We start from the raw sequence: 13751 nt of genomic DNA on the forward strand, positions 1-13751 counted from the left end.
GCTTAATTAGTCAGTGGAGTAGATTTCAAAATATTACGTAGCGTTTGTTAGTCTTTTATTATTTTTCAGGGCTCCGGAGTGGCTATGCTAATGCAAGTCAATGTGCCCAATTAGCATGCTAATAAAAAGCGATATTCACAGATCTAACACAATCAAATAAAATGAAAACGCAGCTCAATGTACAAAAATCCCCTGCAGCCAAAAAAATGTCGCACCAAACTGCCGTAATTAATTTAATTCTGCGGGACTATTGTTTCATATGCGTACTGACACTCCACTAGAGTGCAGTGCTACGGCCACTTGTCTTCACGTCAGTCTGCTCTTCTAAAGGTTCACGAAAGGACGTCAGCATGGTGAAATGTGCTTTTAGAACTTGTGGAAACATACAGAAGAAATTGACAAAAGAAAGTGTCCACCGCTTCCCTGTGAAGAACGAGGAACTATATAAACTTTGGTTACTCTCTGCTGGATATGTCATTCACACACCGGTGGAAAAAGGACTAAAATGGCGAATTTGCAGCAAGCATTTCGCAACAACCGATATCAGGAAAACATTTTGTGGCTATTCTCTCCTGAAACCTAATGCTGTGCCTTCGACTGCCCAAACAGCTTCAAAATCTTCTGATAAACAGGTAAAAAAAATAATGTATGGAAATATATCGCATATACACTTCTGCTAGGTGTTGGTGTACATCAGTACTTCTCAAATAGTGGGGCGGGCGCAGAGCGATGCCAGGGGTGGCGCGTGTGACCTCGGGGAACATGCTTTTTTTGTTTTGTTTTGTTTTTTTGGCCGTACTAGAATAAAGTGTACTTGCACATCCACTCAGTGGGTGGCAGTGGCGCAGTCGTTTTCAAAGTGCGCGCAGTATTTTTGAAGTAAGCAAGAGCACACGGAAGAGAAGAGCTGGAGAGCTGTGCGCCGGTGTAGGTTCACTATTCTCTTCCCCTCACTATCCACTCGCTCTCGCTATATGATTGGCCGAAGAGTCGAAATGCTCTCCCGTGATTGGCCGAAGAGTCGAAATACTCTCCCGTGAAATGCCTGTTTAAAAATGTTCCCGTTGTTACTTCTTGCGTTCGCTTAAAAGTGCTCATTTAAAAAGGAAAATCGATGGATGATACTACACGCAGAGCGTATTATTAACAAATGCTTAAGTTGTATATTCATATAGCGAGAATAAGGAACGTCACTGACAAGCGCAGGCCCCCGCGAGTGGATAGTGCGGGGAATAGAATAGGATAGTGCGCCTACACCGTTTCTGAAAGCCGTTTGCGCCTACACTTGTAGGGACTCACGCAGCGACCCACCGTCTTCTCTGGTTCTCACTTGTCTGCCCGAGAAGTGCCATTTTCGGCTTGGAATCGTCACGACGACCGCCCTCACTTACGGTTCTCCCTCGGCCGCCGAGAATGCGCTTTTTTCGGGCCGTTTGCCTTCTGGCTTTGAAATTTAATACAGTGGTAGATGAGGAAATGCCACTGTTTACTGTGTCTAAAAATGATTATAGCGGACAGCCGGAAGCCAAATCAATTAAGACGCCACTTAAAGACATTAGACCCCAATCTCATTGATAAGCCGCTTGGTTGTTTTTCAGCGAAAACGTGCCAAATATTGCCAACAATCGTCCCGCTTTGTCAGTGTTATATCAGTAAACAGTGAACACTGTTAGAATGCTCAGTGCAAAATAACCCCACACCATTTAAAACTGGAGGTGATATTGTGAGCAGCGAAAATAAAAACTGTCCTTCTGTCCAAAGACACTATATTGTGCTCATGAGTTAACGTTTCTAATCAATTTGAATGTGTTATTATTTAGTGATTTTATTTTTTATTTAGTACTTGCAACATGGCTTCCAAGCACAGCGCACCTAATTGGAGTCCGGCGGAAAGATTGTATTTAATTCAAACTTTAAAAGAATTGAATATAATTGCTCGCTTAGACGGGCGTAAAACGAGGAACAGTGAACTATTTAAAAAAGTTCACGAGAGGTTACACGAAGCCGGAATAGACTGGAGCGTTGACCAGATTAGAAACCAGTGGAAACCGGCTACTACAAGGCAAAAGAGCAAAACAGCAGAAGCGGATACGACCCCACAAACACAGCAAGTGGGTTAAAGTTAAAACAGCAGCACTCCGACGATCGATCTCCATGTTTTGCAACGTGACGCTTTGTTTTGATTAATCTGCTCATGTCAGACGGCAGTTGCCAAACGTCCTTTCGGAATAAAGGCAGTCACATGTAAACGCTGGATCGGAATAGATGACGTGACATGTAAACAGCTGATCTGAAATTTCCATTCGGAATGATTTGAATCCGTATGAATAAAAGTCAGCATGTAAACGCGGCCAGTGGCGGCAGAGTATGGGGGGGCGCGAAACATTTACGTCTTCCTTGGGGGGGCGTAACAGAAAATAATTGAGAAGCACTGGTGTACATGCACACCAAAAGCGAGCTACTTGTAACAAACATCGGGCATATTTATGGTTCGTGTTTTTAAATAGGAAACAACGATCAACTTTCATATAACCATCCCAAATGCAGTAAATTATTCCAATTTGGGTTGGGTTCGGTTTAAAAATGGTTCGTAATTGGTTTATGTTGTGCCGTTGGTAAATTCGTAGGGTGATCTTTTGCCCTGTCATGTCCTCGCGCGTCCCGAGTGGTTTTCTAAATTCATGTAGATGCTGCTGCTTTTTCTGTCTGCGTTCTACTTTCTCTTTATAAAACTCTGACATACGCAAATGTGTTGAACATAACTTCAAGTATTATTTCTTGAATTACAAGTGGCCCCCTTGAACACTTGATTTAAAAACTTGAAGTTGCTTAATTTGCGGACTATAATCCGCTCTGTTTTTCCCTCATTTTAAATCCCGCTGCTTATAGTTCAGTGTTGCTTATTTGTTGGGTGAATTGAAAATATATCCAAGCTAGAGTTCTGTAACTTATATACTTGCGCTCTATTACATAATGATTTTGGCACTTTCTTTTTTAATCATCTTATATTATAGTATAATTACTGTATAAATATTATTTAAGTAACTCGAGGCCGGGTCGAGTTTCCCCTTTTTTTTGGAAATCTAAATATTGTCACTCTACCTATAGTAAGTAGTTATCTTCGTCCCACTCCCATTCAGGCATTTATTTAAAATTTTGTCGTTTGCGTAAAAGCAGAACTGTATTTGTAAATATTAATGTGAATGCCTGAAATGACATGAAAAAAAACCCAAAGCGATCAGCTCTCTTTTGTATGATAGGCCTTACTAAGCCAAGCATTTGTTCATACTTTGTCTTCTGTGATAATGAAATATAGGTAAGATCTGCTGTACCACAGTCCACGCCAGTGAAGGATACCACATCAACATCAGGCCAGCCGAGGACAATTCAACAATCATCACGAGTAAGTGATCATCTAGTAATAATTGCCACACGATATTAGGGTTGGGAACCTCTGGGTGCCTCACGATACGATACGATTTGCGATACAAGACTTATGATAAAGATAATCTCACAAAACGGTGATACAACAATTATCGATAAATCGGTCAGGAAATGCTTCTAGGATATTCGACAAAAAAATAAATAAACAGAGAAACTGATTGGACCTCTACTAGAGATCCAATCAGTTTGAAGAGGGAGGGATGGCAGTGGATAGTTATTCGCTGCCAGCCAGCTTTCCACTTCAAATGGATTGGACTTATATGGCTGTCAATGAGCTCGATTTGGGGCATTGCACATCATTCCCAGTTTATTTTCGATCACTTCCTTTTAACGGGTCACTTCCTGATGATTTAGGCTTACTGACCACTCAAAAATATCCCCAAACAGTTAGGAAGCAACTCCAATGCAACAGGAAGTTACCTGTAAAATGCCCTAAAATGAACAAGAAATGACCTGTAAATGACATGCTATGGTTTCAGTGCCATTGACGGTGCTCGATGTCCAGTCCACTCAAAATGAATTGCATGTCTAGCGCCGTCAATGGCAGCCATTGAGTGAACATAGACACTCATCTAATCAAAGATTTTCTTTATTTTATATTTTTAAACAGTGACACCTTTTGAACACTGGCCAGGGCAAGGGTGGATCAGTTGATACAAATCACTTGTTTCCAGAGAAGGGTCATCTATCTCTAATCAGAATTTTTTTTTAGCATTGAGGTCCTCATTTGGCATTCGCATTCACACTAGCAAGCATCTTAAATATTTGCAAATGCAGGGCTACCTTGGCTTTGTCAGAAAATCAAGCAGATGACACTTTTACATATTCCTGTATGTGAATTGAGGTGCAAAGTTACGACACCACCTCTCATTTACTCTCTACTTACTTCCTTCCTCTATTTTACGCTATAAATCTCTATTAGGCTCGAGCGTATGACGTGGCACTCGCAAGGTTTCCGCCGCTATCGTCATTTTGGAAGCGGGAAACATAAACAGTGAGGCGTTTCAACACAGGTCGCTCTTTAAAAATGGTTGGAAATTATTGTGCGGTAAAGAATTGCAACAACCGATCGAATAGAAAGGAGAATGTACAGCTCGACGGAACACCATTGAGTTTCTTCCGGATCCCTACATGGAGAAAAGGCGAGGGAAAGGTCATATCTGAACTTACCAAACGTCGAAGAATGGCATGGGTGGCCTCGATCAGAAGGAAGGGCATAACGTTTGATTCTCCAGTTACACACAGAGTTTGCTCTATGCACTTCCACTCCGGTAAGTTAATTTCGTTTGTTTACGCAAATTTCGGTAACTTTATCCCCTAAGTCGGCCTGTTGTTAGCTATAGCTACAGCTAAACAACTAGCATGCATACATGTGCATTGTCTTCATAAGACATAATTCCTGTCGTTGCTAAATGAAAAAGCTGTAATATTTTGACGTGAGAGAGTGGCAAAGAATTTGTACACAGGCTACATTTTCTGCAACAAAAAATGTGTACATCCGTGGTCACAGACTAATGTAAACACACATTGCCTACCTTTGCTAGAAAGATGATGTTGCCGTTTGCTATGGTCATAATGTGCAGATCCTGCACCCATCTGCAGCAAAACTGTTCGTAGCTTTGTAGCGATTTGTAGTTTCGGAATTGCTGATGAGTGTAGTAACTTACACCAAACACTAAATAAAGCATGATGTCCATTTCGCGTAGTGGTGGAAGCTTGTCGACATCTTTATTCCATTTGTGTTCGGCTTGCTCGTAAGGGTCAACATTGTTCACATCCTTAAAATTGCTCACATATCTGTCCTTCGCCGTGGTAACAAGTTTGTCTCTGTATCGAACTGGCAAGTTTTCCTTACTTTTTTCCATCTTTGGCACTCGTATTTGAATTGTATTTGCTGTTAAGTTTAAATGTCCCGTGATGCAGACGTGCTTCCGAAATGGCTGCGTTGTCGCAAATCTCGCATGATCCCGTGCTGCTGTGACGTAAACGCTCGAGCATAATAGCTTTATGTCCTGATAATTATGTTTTAGTTTTTGTTAACTGCTCAGTATGGTTGTCTAATGTGATCGAATTGTGCGCGTTTTGACAAAATTAGGAAGATAGAAAAAAACAGCTCAGAGTCCCAACACAGCTGAAGGTTGATCTCCTCTCCATCTCAGTCACATGGGTGGACTTCAATCAGGATCATTTCCACCAGCTCTTGGCCACAGAATTCCTCAGGGCACTGACATACGTAAGTAGGAAACTGCAGCTAAGGGAGTCCTGCATTTGCAAATATTCAAATGCTATTTACAACTATAAAGAGTGCCCCCCTTCACACTCAGGCAGCGACCCCTCTGCTTGATTGCTTGTTTGAGTGGTCTATTGTTTGACAAAGCCAAAGGTAGTCCTGCATTTGCAAACATTCAGATGCTAATTATACCTATCCACCTGAGTTTGGTATAGGGGTCATCTAATGACTTTCTGGTCTTTCTTTATAGCCAAAAACACAATCCCCCTGCACTTCTAGTGTTTTAAATATATATCACTTTTTGGTGGGAGTATATCGATAACCTTTTGGGCTACAGACTATCGCTATATATCTTCTATATATTGTCACACCTCTAGACATGCATCATGTTTGTTTAGCCTCTTCAACTAAGAGAGATAGATTGACATTCCGAAACACTGAAGGACTAGACCTTTTACACACTACTATACTATTTACAACACTAATAGCTCACTTGATTTCTGATTGAATTAGAAGCAATTTTCCAAACATTTATTTTAATGCAGTAGAAAATGTTATCCTCTGCCATTGACATCCCTAGTCCATTACACATACATAATATAAATGCAATTTTAGTTTTGTTTAAAACAAAAGTACACAATGATGATCGACAGGAGCAAATTTTTGACTAAGTTGTTGCCTCACCAGGACACCAGATAGATTAAATCTTTTTGGTCTCCTGTATTTTTTGGCTGAACATGAAAATACTGCATTTTTTTTTTTTTCTTTCTGATACTAGGGTTTGCCTTATTCCGTGGTGCGGTTGTGTCTATAACACTGGCGTATTATCATGACATATCTAACAAGCTACTTTTTATTGTGATCTGTAGGTGACCTGGAGGTATACCACAGTGCGATGCTGAAGTACACCCAAAAGAGGCTCCACTTTGTCTATAACTCCATGAAGGCAAGGACACTGATGTCTGTTATGGACCACAATGAAAATGTCAGGCGCCAGCAACAGAGGAGCGCTTACTCATACGTCATGGACCAAATTGAAATCTGTCAACATTTGTCCCATTACAATTGCACTCTACCTTTCTTATCGTGTACATATCTCTATCAAATTTACTCTATTAGGCACTTTGAAATACAGCTTGGAGTTTCCAAAGCAAACAAAAAGATGGGTTGCCCGGAGCTGTTACGAGCCAACAACGCAGACATTCAGAGAGAATTTGGTGGAGCGTGTCCTGGAAAGACGGCAGGATTCATCATTAAAGTTTGCTGAGCCAGACTTCTATTTCAAGCCTCCAACTACTACTGTATTCCACCGAACATTGTAAACATCGAAAGGCCTGACAAAGAAAAAGTTATTTTACAACATGTCAGTCGCTTTAAAAAATAAGCAGGCAGACATTTTCCTTTTTTTTTTTTAATAGATATTTTATAATGTAGATATTTTTGAATGTACGACAATAAAATAAAATAAAAAAACACACACACATATTGTATAATTTGTGAAATGTGAAGGTTTAAAAGATAAAACGTTTCTGGGTATGGAGGAAATGGTATGAAAAGGTATGTAGGTAAGTTGTACTTAGAAAAATTGCATAGCATCTTCAGCTTCCCTAAAAGCATTGTAGTTCTCACTGACAGAAGGGTACTTCTCACGGTTGCAGGAGACGACACACGATGGAAGAACACGTCGCTGGCCTCTTCCCAGATGTTCGCCTTTCAACGCCCACTCAAGAACAACCCTATATGCCACCAATTAGAGTTGCCTAAAACAAAACCATAATAGAGGGTGATTCAACAAGAAAGTTCCAAAATCATCATGTTATAGATCAACAGTATATAATAAAAAGTTACAGAACTCTAGATTATTTAGCAATATACATTTTAAATATACCCAACAAATAAGCAGCACTTGACTACAAGCAGCAGGATTCAAAATGAGGGGAAAAAGAAGCGACTTATAGTCTGCAAGTTACGTAACTTCAAGTGCTCAAAGGTGCCCATCACCGGCACTTGTAATACATGAAATGATACTTGAAGTTATGTTCAACACATTTGCTTATGTCAGGGTTTTGTAATGTTTTTCATTTTTGACATATCCCGTGATGATTTAGGCACATTCTCGTAAATAATTGCCATACAGCTACTGCTTTTGGTAATGACATCATACTTTTATGCTCACAATGCATTACAGTTGAGATGATATAGCTGCTTACCTGAAGTAGAATGAAGCTTAGAGTATACCATAGGTAGTTTTATTATGAGACCATTACGAATATTCGCCCAGCGGCAAAATAAGGCATGCAGGAATTCACTTACCTCATTGATAGCTGACCATTTGGGCCTGCTGGCCTTGGTTTTTTCTTCCAGTTGATCTTGTCAACGAAGAAAAAAAGTTTCTAGAACACCTTTGTTGATAAGTGGTAAAAAGGCTTCGTGTTCACTTATGCATCGAAATGCTTTTTCATCGTCACTATGCAGCGATATATTGAGTTCATGAAAACTCGTGTCGGGAAGTTGCGTCGCTGCCACAAAAAAAAAAAAAAAAAAAAACAGCGGTGAACAGACCAACGTGATATCCCTCCGCCCTGAGTGCCCGGCACTTGTTCTCTGCAAAGCAACTGAATTACTAATTTTACTCTTCATATTGCAGTTATAGACATGCAATAACTTTATCCTGAAAACATAGCCAACACTACTGATTGCATGCGTCATCGGTGATTCTCCTGCGTGCCTGTTTTTTTAAATTGGTATGCTAATTAGGCATATTGACTTGCATTAGCATAGCCACTCCGGAGCCCTGAAAAATAATAAAAGACTAACAAACGCTACGTAATATTTTGAAATTTACTCCACTGACTAATTAACCCCCCCCCCAACTCGAAGATTAAGCCTGTCAAAAAATCTGAACTTCCCCTTTAATGTCCATAAACGGCCTCATTGAAATCTGTTTGAGGCAATGCAAGAGCGGCTCATTCAGTGCATGCATTAATTGCGTCAAATATTTTAACGTGATTAATTTTAAAAACGCCCGTTAACGCGATAATTTTGACAGCCCTAGTTTTTTTTTTCTCTCCCCAGAGTTTTTTTTTTTTTTTTTTTTTTGGCTTAATCTGATGTAATAGGTATAACATTAACAGTCCATATAGATAGCTTTGTGCTGAGAAAAAAATACCATTGTTTAAAAAAAGTAAGCAATTCATAAGCAAAAGTAACAATTCGTAAGCAGTTACTCAAAATGGTACTCATTATTTGAGCATTCTTTTCACCCAAATACTTTTTACTTGTACTTGAGTACATTTTTTGGGATGACTACCTTTACTTTTTCTTGAGTGAAATTATTTTTGAAGTAACATTACTCTTAAACTTGAGTAAAAAATTTGGCTACTTTACCCATTTCTGGTTATTATTCAAGAAACATGTCAGGTTGCTAAAGGCCCACTTCTACTCAAACAACAGCTGCACTGGCAATAATAAGGCACAAATCTCAAGAGTGGATTAATTAGTGACTGGGAGTGGGACCAGATGAGGCTGATGTCAAGGCGTCTGAATGCACTTTCGCAGCACAATGGTCTTGTATGGAAAGGAAATGTGAGTGGCATAACACCTTTGACCACCTGTGCTCCTTGCAGGAAAAGGAGCCAGGGGAACAATGATGCTGAAAAAGAAGATGGTGCTTAATGTAGTCGTATGTTGTTTTTAATATTAAATGTCAGAGTTTTAAATTAGAGATCGTCCGATATTAGTTTTTCAGCACCGATTGCATTGTTTTTTATTTTTGGAGCCAATATTCATTTGCACTAAAAGTGTAAAAATTGGCGCAAAAAAAAAAAAAAAAATTAATAACTGAACTTTATCGAAATGCTAAAGCATGTTTACTGAATCCCATAAATAAAAAAAATAGCTCCAGAAGTGCCTGAATTTCCTAGACTCAGAAACATCTCTTGTAAAGTTGAATAAAAGGTAAAATAGCTCTCCAGAAAAAAAGTGTTGTTCCCCAAAACATTAAAAATTTTTTTTTTTTTAAACATGATACTGTCCCACCGTGTCACCTTCATAATGCAAATTATTTTTAAACAAGAATAACATGGAAAAATGCTTGTCTTTGTGAAATGCTTCATTGAGTGAGTCCACTCAAATCCGCTAACTGCTCAGAACAGCCATCACATACGCATACACACAATGAGTTGCCACAGCACACAAGTGTTTAACAAGCTAAACGGCGATTGACACATTCGGGGCCTTTGAAGGTAGCGCTGCCAAGCTTACAGGGTTACGTAAAGCTTTAACACCTGTCAATCATCGTTAATCTTAACAGGAAAAACTTGCAGTGCACTGCTGAACAAGAAGAGCAGCAGGAGGGAGAGTGAGGCTGTACAACCATAAAGCAGAAAAACATAAATATATATATATTTTTAATTAATAACCTGATCATTTTCACCCCATTCCGATCTTCTGACAAATGGTGCAATCCCTAGTCCCTATCCCTAGTTTTAAATGGACTTTTTATATTGGCCGGTCGGATTTATAAAAAGGGTGATACCGATATACGGCGAATTTCCTGATATAACAGCCGGTCTATCGCTACTTTAAATATCCTGTCACTGAAATGTATGCTATATGATTGAAAACACAAAGAAAAAGAAGTGCAGGATGCTATGTGTGCTGAACTTACTGGTAAACATGGCGTGGAAGTAAGGGCTGCAAGAAGCCAGCACCACCTTGTGCGCCTTGATCTCTTTGTTAGAGACGTGGAGCACAATATCGCAGAGCAACCCACGCTGTCGCATCCTGTTCATGGACACGAAGGAGTCGTGGTAGTGGCGCTTGGAGTTGTGCGAGATGCTGTGGCCATCGCGGTTCAGCAGCTGCATGCCTCCTTCCATCATGGCGGTCGCCGGCTCGTGCCTGTGCCGCACTCTGGGCAACTGAAAGATTGAGTGTCATTACTTATAACACTACAGTGTAAAACATCCTTTGTCATCAGTCTTCCACCTCAATGAGCTTAGTTCATCAGCAGGTGATATGACAGGTGTCCTGAGCAATCATGGCTCTTTTTGTTACTGCTGCATGTCTCAAGATGACAGCTATGAAAGGACGCCTGTCAGCACAACAGAAATCCAAGAAGTCCAGTCATTAATTGCATGCTGGCTGGGCACTCGGCGTCAATGCTGATTAAAGACCAAAGTTAAAAAAACATTAGGTCTAAAATGCAGTACTTATTTTCATTATAACGTGTATTGTAATTGGACAACAGTAGCGTCTAGTTTGAAAATGTAATGAAAAAAATGAATGAATATATTAATAAATACTGAATCCGGTCATACACTTCACCTGTGTTAAGCAATACTACGACAACTGGTGATAAAGTATTTTTTATACCTTCGCTGCAAGGAAGAACACAGTTTTACAGTGGATCAAAAGTTAAAGCCCTTGTATTAATGGTTGGTATAAGATAATCATGGAGCTGATTCCTTAGGTATGTCTTAAATACAGTAAATCCTACATCATGTAGACAAACTTCACAAGATTGAACAATCTTAAACATTAAATGGTTAAATATACAGTATGCTAATAAGTATGTGCGTTTGCATTTTCATGGAAAGTTCAAGAAAAAATAATTGATATATTTGGGGGGAAGGGTCCAAACAATAAAAGTGGGTTTTGAGGCAGGTTTAAAGAAACGACATATCAATTCGAAGCGATTAATCTAGTAGACAGGAAAGAACATGAACAGTAAAGTAATGAAGAATTTGAGGAGCAATAAGTGACTAAACTATATGACACTTTACTATTAGATACATCTGGAAAACCTATGAAGATCCTCTGACTGAGGGCTATTTTAAGGGAAAAGGGTCTCTCATGCATATTTCATAATGCTTACATTTGAAAACTAAACACTATCGGGCCGTTTTATCATTATACTAATTGTGGTTGGTGCTTGTATCTCATTAATTCAGGTTTACCCACTTAGCTGGGGAAAATTACCTACACCATGGATGCGGGTACGGAGGTCAAATGGTCCAAAGAAAAACAAGCAAAATGCTCAAAGCTGAACATATCAAACAATACAGTGGGGAGAACAAGTATTTGATACACTGTATCAAATACTTGTTCTCCCCTACTGTATATTAATTTGGTTAAGGCATATTTGGTTTCTTGTGTTTTCCCTGAACACAACACTGTGTTGTCACGTCGCTTTATCATTCTGCACAATACAATATCAAGTGACGCCAGTAGTTGTCTGGCATCCAAGCTTTGAGTTCATTTATTAAACATAATACGACGCACAACGCAAAAACCCACCACTCACTAATCATGCTCTGCTGATGAAGACAGTTTTATTCCATGCCCATGAAGCTTGTCTCCGAATATTACCTAGCATTACCACAGAACTAAGGTAATATGCAATACAAATTGATAATTGTATTAATGCATGATTCTTTCAACCTGCTCTCCCAATGTCTATCGATAACATCACCAGCAGAAAAGATACAGTAGGTTTATTCTTTCTTTACCGGTAGCTTGGTTGCGGTTATATTTGCAACTCGTGTCTTTCCCGAAATGATGGAAGATGAGCCTCCAGCTATCGCAGTCAGGATGGTTTGGAAAGCAGCTTCAGTGATGGGCTATCTAGCCATGATCCTCCCAACCATAGGAAACATTCAGCAAAAGACTCTTTCGTGTTGTATACGATTGACGTCACTGTATTAAAAAAAAAAAAAAAAAAAAAAAGGTATGGACGCTGACAATGTTCTTGTTAAGGTACAACAAGAACTTCCCAATAAAACCTGGACTACGGCGCCAACGTATTGCATTGGAAGCTTGGGTTAATACTGCACACCGGTTAGCACTTATTTTTTTAAACATATATACATAAATATACATTGAATATTCAACTTGAGTATACCAAACTCGAGCAACGATATGGAAAATACGACCTTAAAATGAGCCCGCCTCCGACTCCGGAAGTGGTTTTGATTGACTCTACCATAGATATCATACATATAATGGTAGATGGCTAAAGGCGGACTTGATGGCTGTAAGCAAGTGGCTGCCATTTTGCGTCGGGAAACCTCCACCAGCGGACGTAAAGTGAGTGACTTTATCCACTAAAATACACATAACCCACTAAATTAATCCACTGATGTCTTGATGGATTTACAAACGATTTGGTTAATAACAAACTGATTGACCATAACTATGATTCAAGCTGGATGTTGAAAAAAATATTATCATAAATCTAGGTATGCAGTTAATTTACTGCATATCTGGCGTTTATGAAAAAGAAATCTGTTTGAAAATCGGTTGAAATTTGAGTAATTTATAGCTATTTCCAAGTTGCACGCTTCATTAGCTACAATGTTATGTTTATCCAAATGTTACTGACACAAAATGGTTGACAAGTAATGACGGCAGCACCCATTGGCTGTGAGCGCATTAAGCAACTAGAGTCATATATTTGAAATATCTATCGTTTAGCCAATCCTTGCGTATGTATGCTCACCTGCAGCTTCTGTGATCAGTTTTTCTTTTACCCCGCTTTTTTTTTCTGGCAAGTTTGTGGAAAATTTGCTTCCAAAACATATTTTTTTCCCAAAAAACAATACATTTGGGCGTGCTACCTGTCCATGGATTATTTAAAGCCGACAGTGGATGTTTAACACCAACACATTTTCAGGTTTTCGTGCTCTCCAGATAAATTTCGTTTACATAACTTTCATCAACCTTAGATTGTGAGGGGATGACACCTTAATTTATTAAAAGTGCGTTGTTTTGTCTGTTTTAAAATCCGCTTTACAGCAACACAATCAGTTCGAGTTGCACAAACTGTTCGAGAGCCTGCGCATGCTGATGACGTCACAGTAAATCTCGGGTTGAACAAACTGTTCGTGTAGGGACGTCACATCAACGCTCGGGTTGCACGAACTGTTCGGGTTGGTTTATCTATTGAGTCAATAATGGATGATTTACATGAGGAAATTTTTCATTATTTAAAGAAAGGAACATACGACATCAAGGCGGTCTCCTCAAAATGTCCCGGGGGTCGAAAGGCCCACATTCGTGGGGCAGCCAAAAAATA

At 39.4% G+C, this 13751-nt stretch overlaps 1 protein-coding gene and 1 long non-coding RNA gene across 5 annotated transcripts in view; one reads left to right on the forward strand and one right to left on the reverse strand.

Moving 5' to 3' along the window:
* Positions 1-12632, reverse strand: part of klhl17 (kelch-like family member 17) — a 43350-nt gene extending 30718 nt beyond the window's left edge. The window contains exons 1-3 of one of the 4 annotated variants that reach the window (XM_057826865.1): positions 12187-12617; positions 10664-10769; positions 10344-10596 (exon numbers count right to left, since the gene is read on the reverse strand). In XM_057826865.1, coding sequence (XP_057682848.1) covers positions 10344-10557 — 214 coding nt within the window. In that variant the 5' untranslated portion in view covers positions 10558-10596; positions 10664-10769; positions 12187-12617. Of the gene's footprint in view, positions 1-10343; positions 10597-10663; positions 10770-12186 lie in introns of all 4 variants that reach the window. The other 3 variants (XM_057826860.1, XM_057826853.1, XM_057826873.1) reach the window with 3 other exon arrangements.
* On the forward strand, positions 254-7204 carry LOC130909952 (uncharacterized). Its single transcript, XR_009061812.1, has 3 exons — positions 254-632; positions 3317-3403; positions 6544-7204. It is a non-coding gene; the product is annotated as an uncharacterized LOC130909952 (long non-coding RNA).
* Positions 12633-13751: the final 1119 nt, after the last annotated feature.

This window comes from Corythoichthys intestinalis, chromosome 2 (assembly GCF_030265065.1).
Source record: "Corythoichthys intestinalis isolate RoL2023-P3 chromosome 2, ASM3026506v1, whole genome shotgun sequence".
NCBI lineage: Eukaryota > Metazoa > Chordata > Actinopteri > Syngnathiformes > Syngnathidae > Corythoichthys > Corythoichthys intestinalis.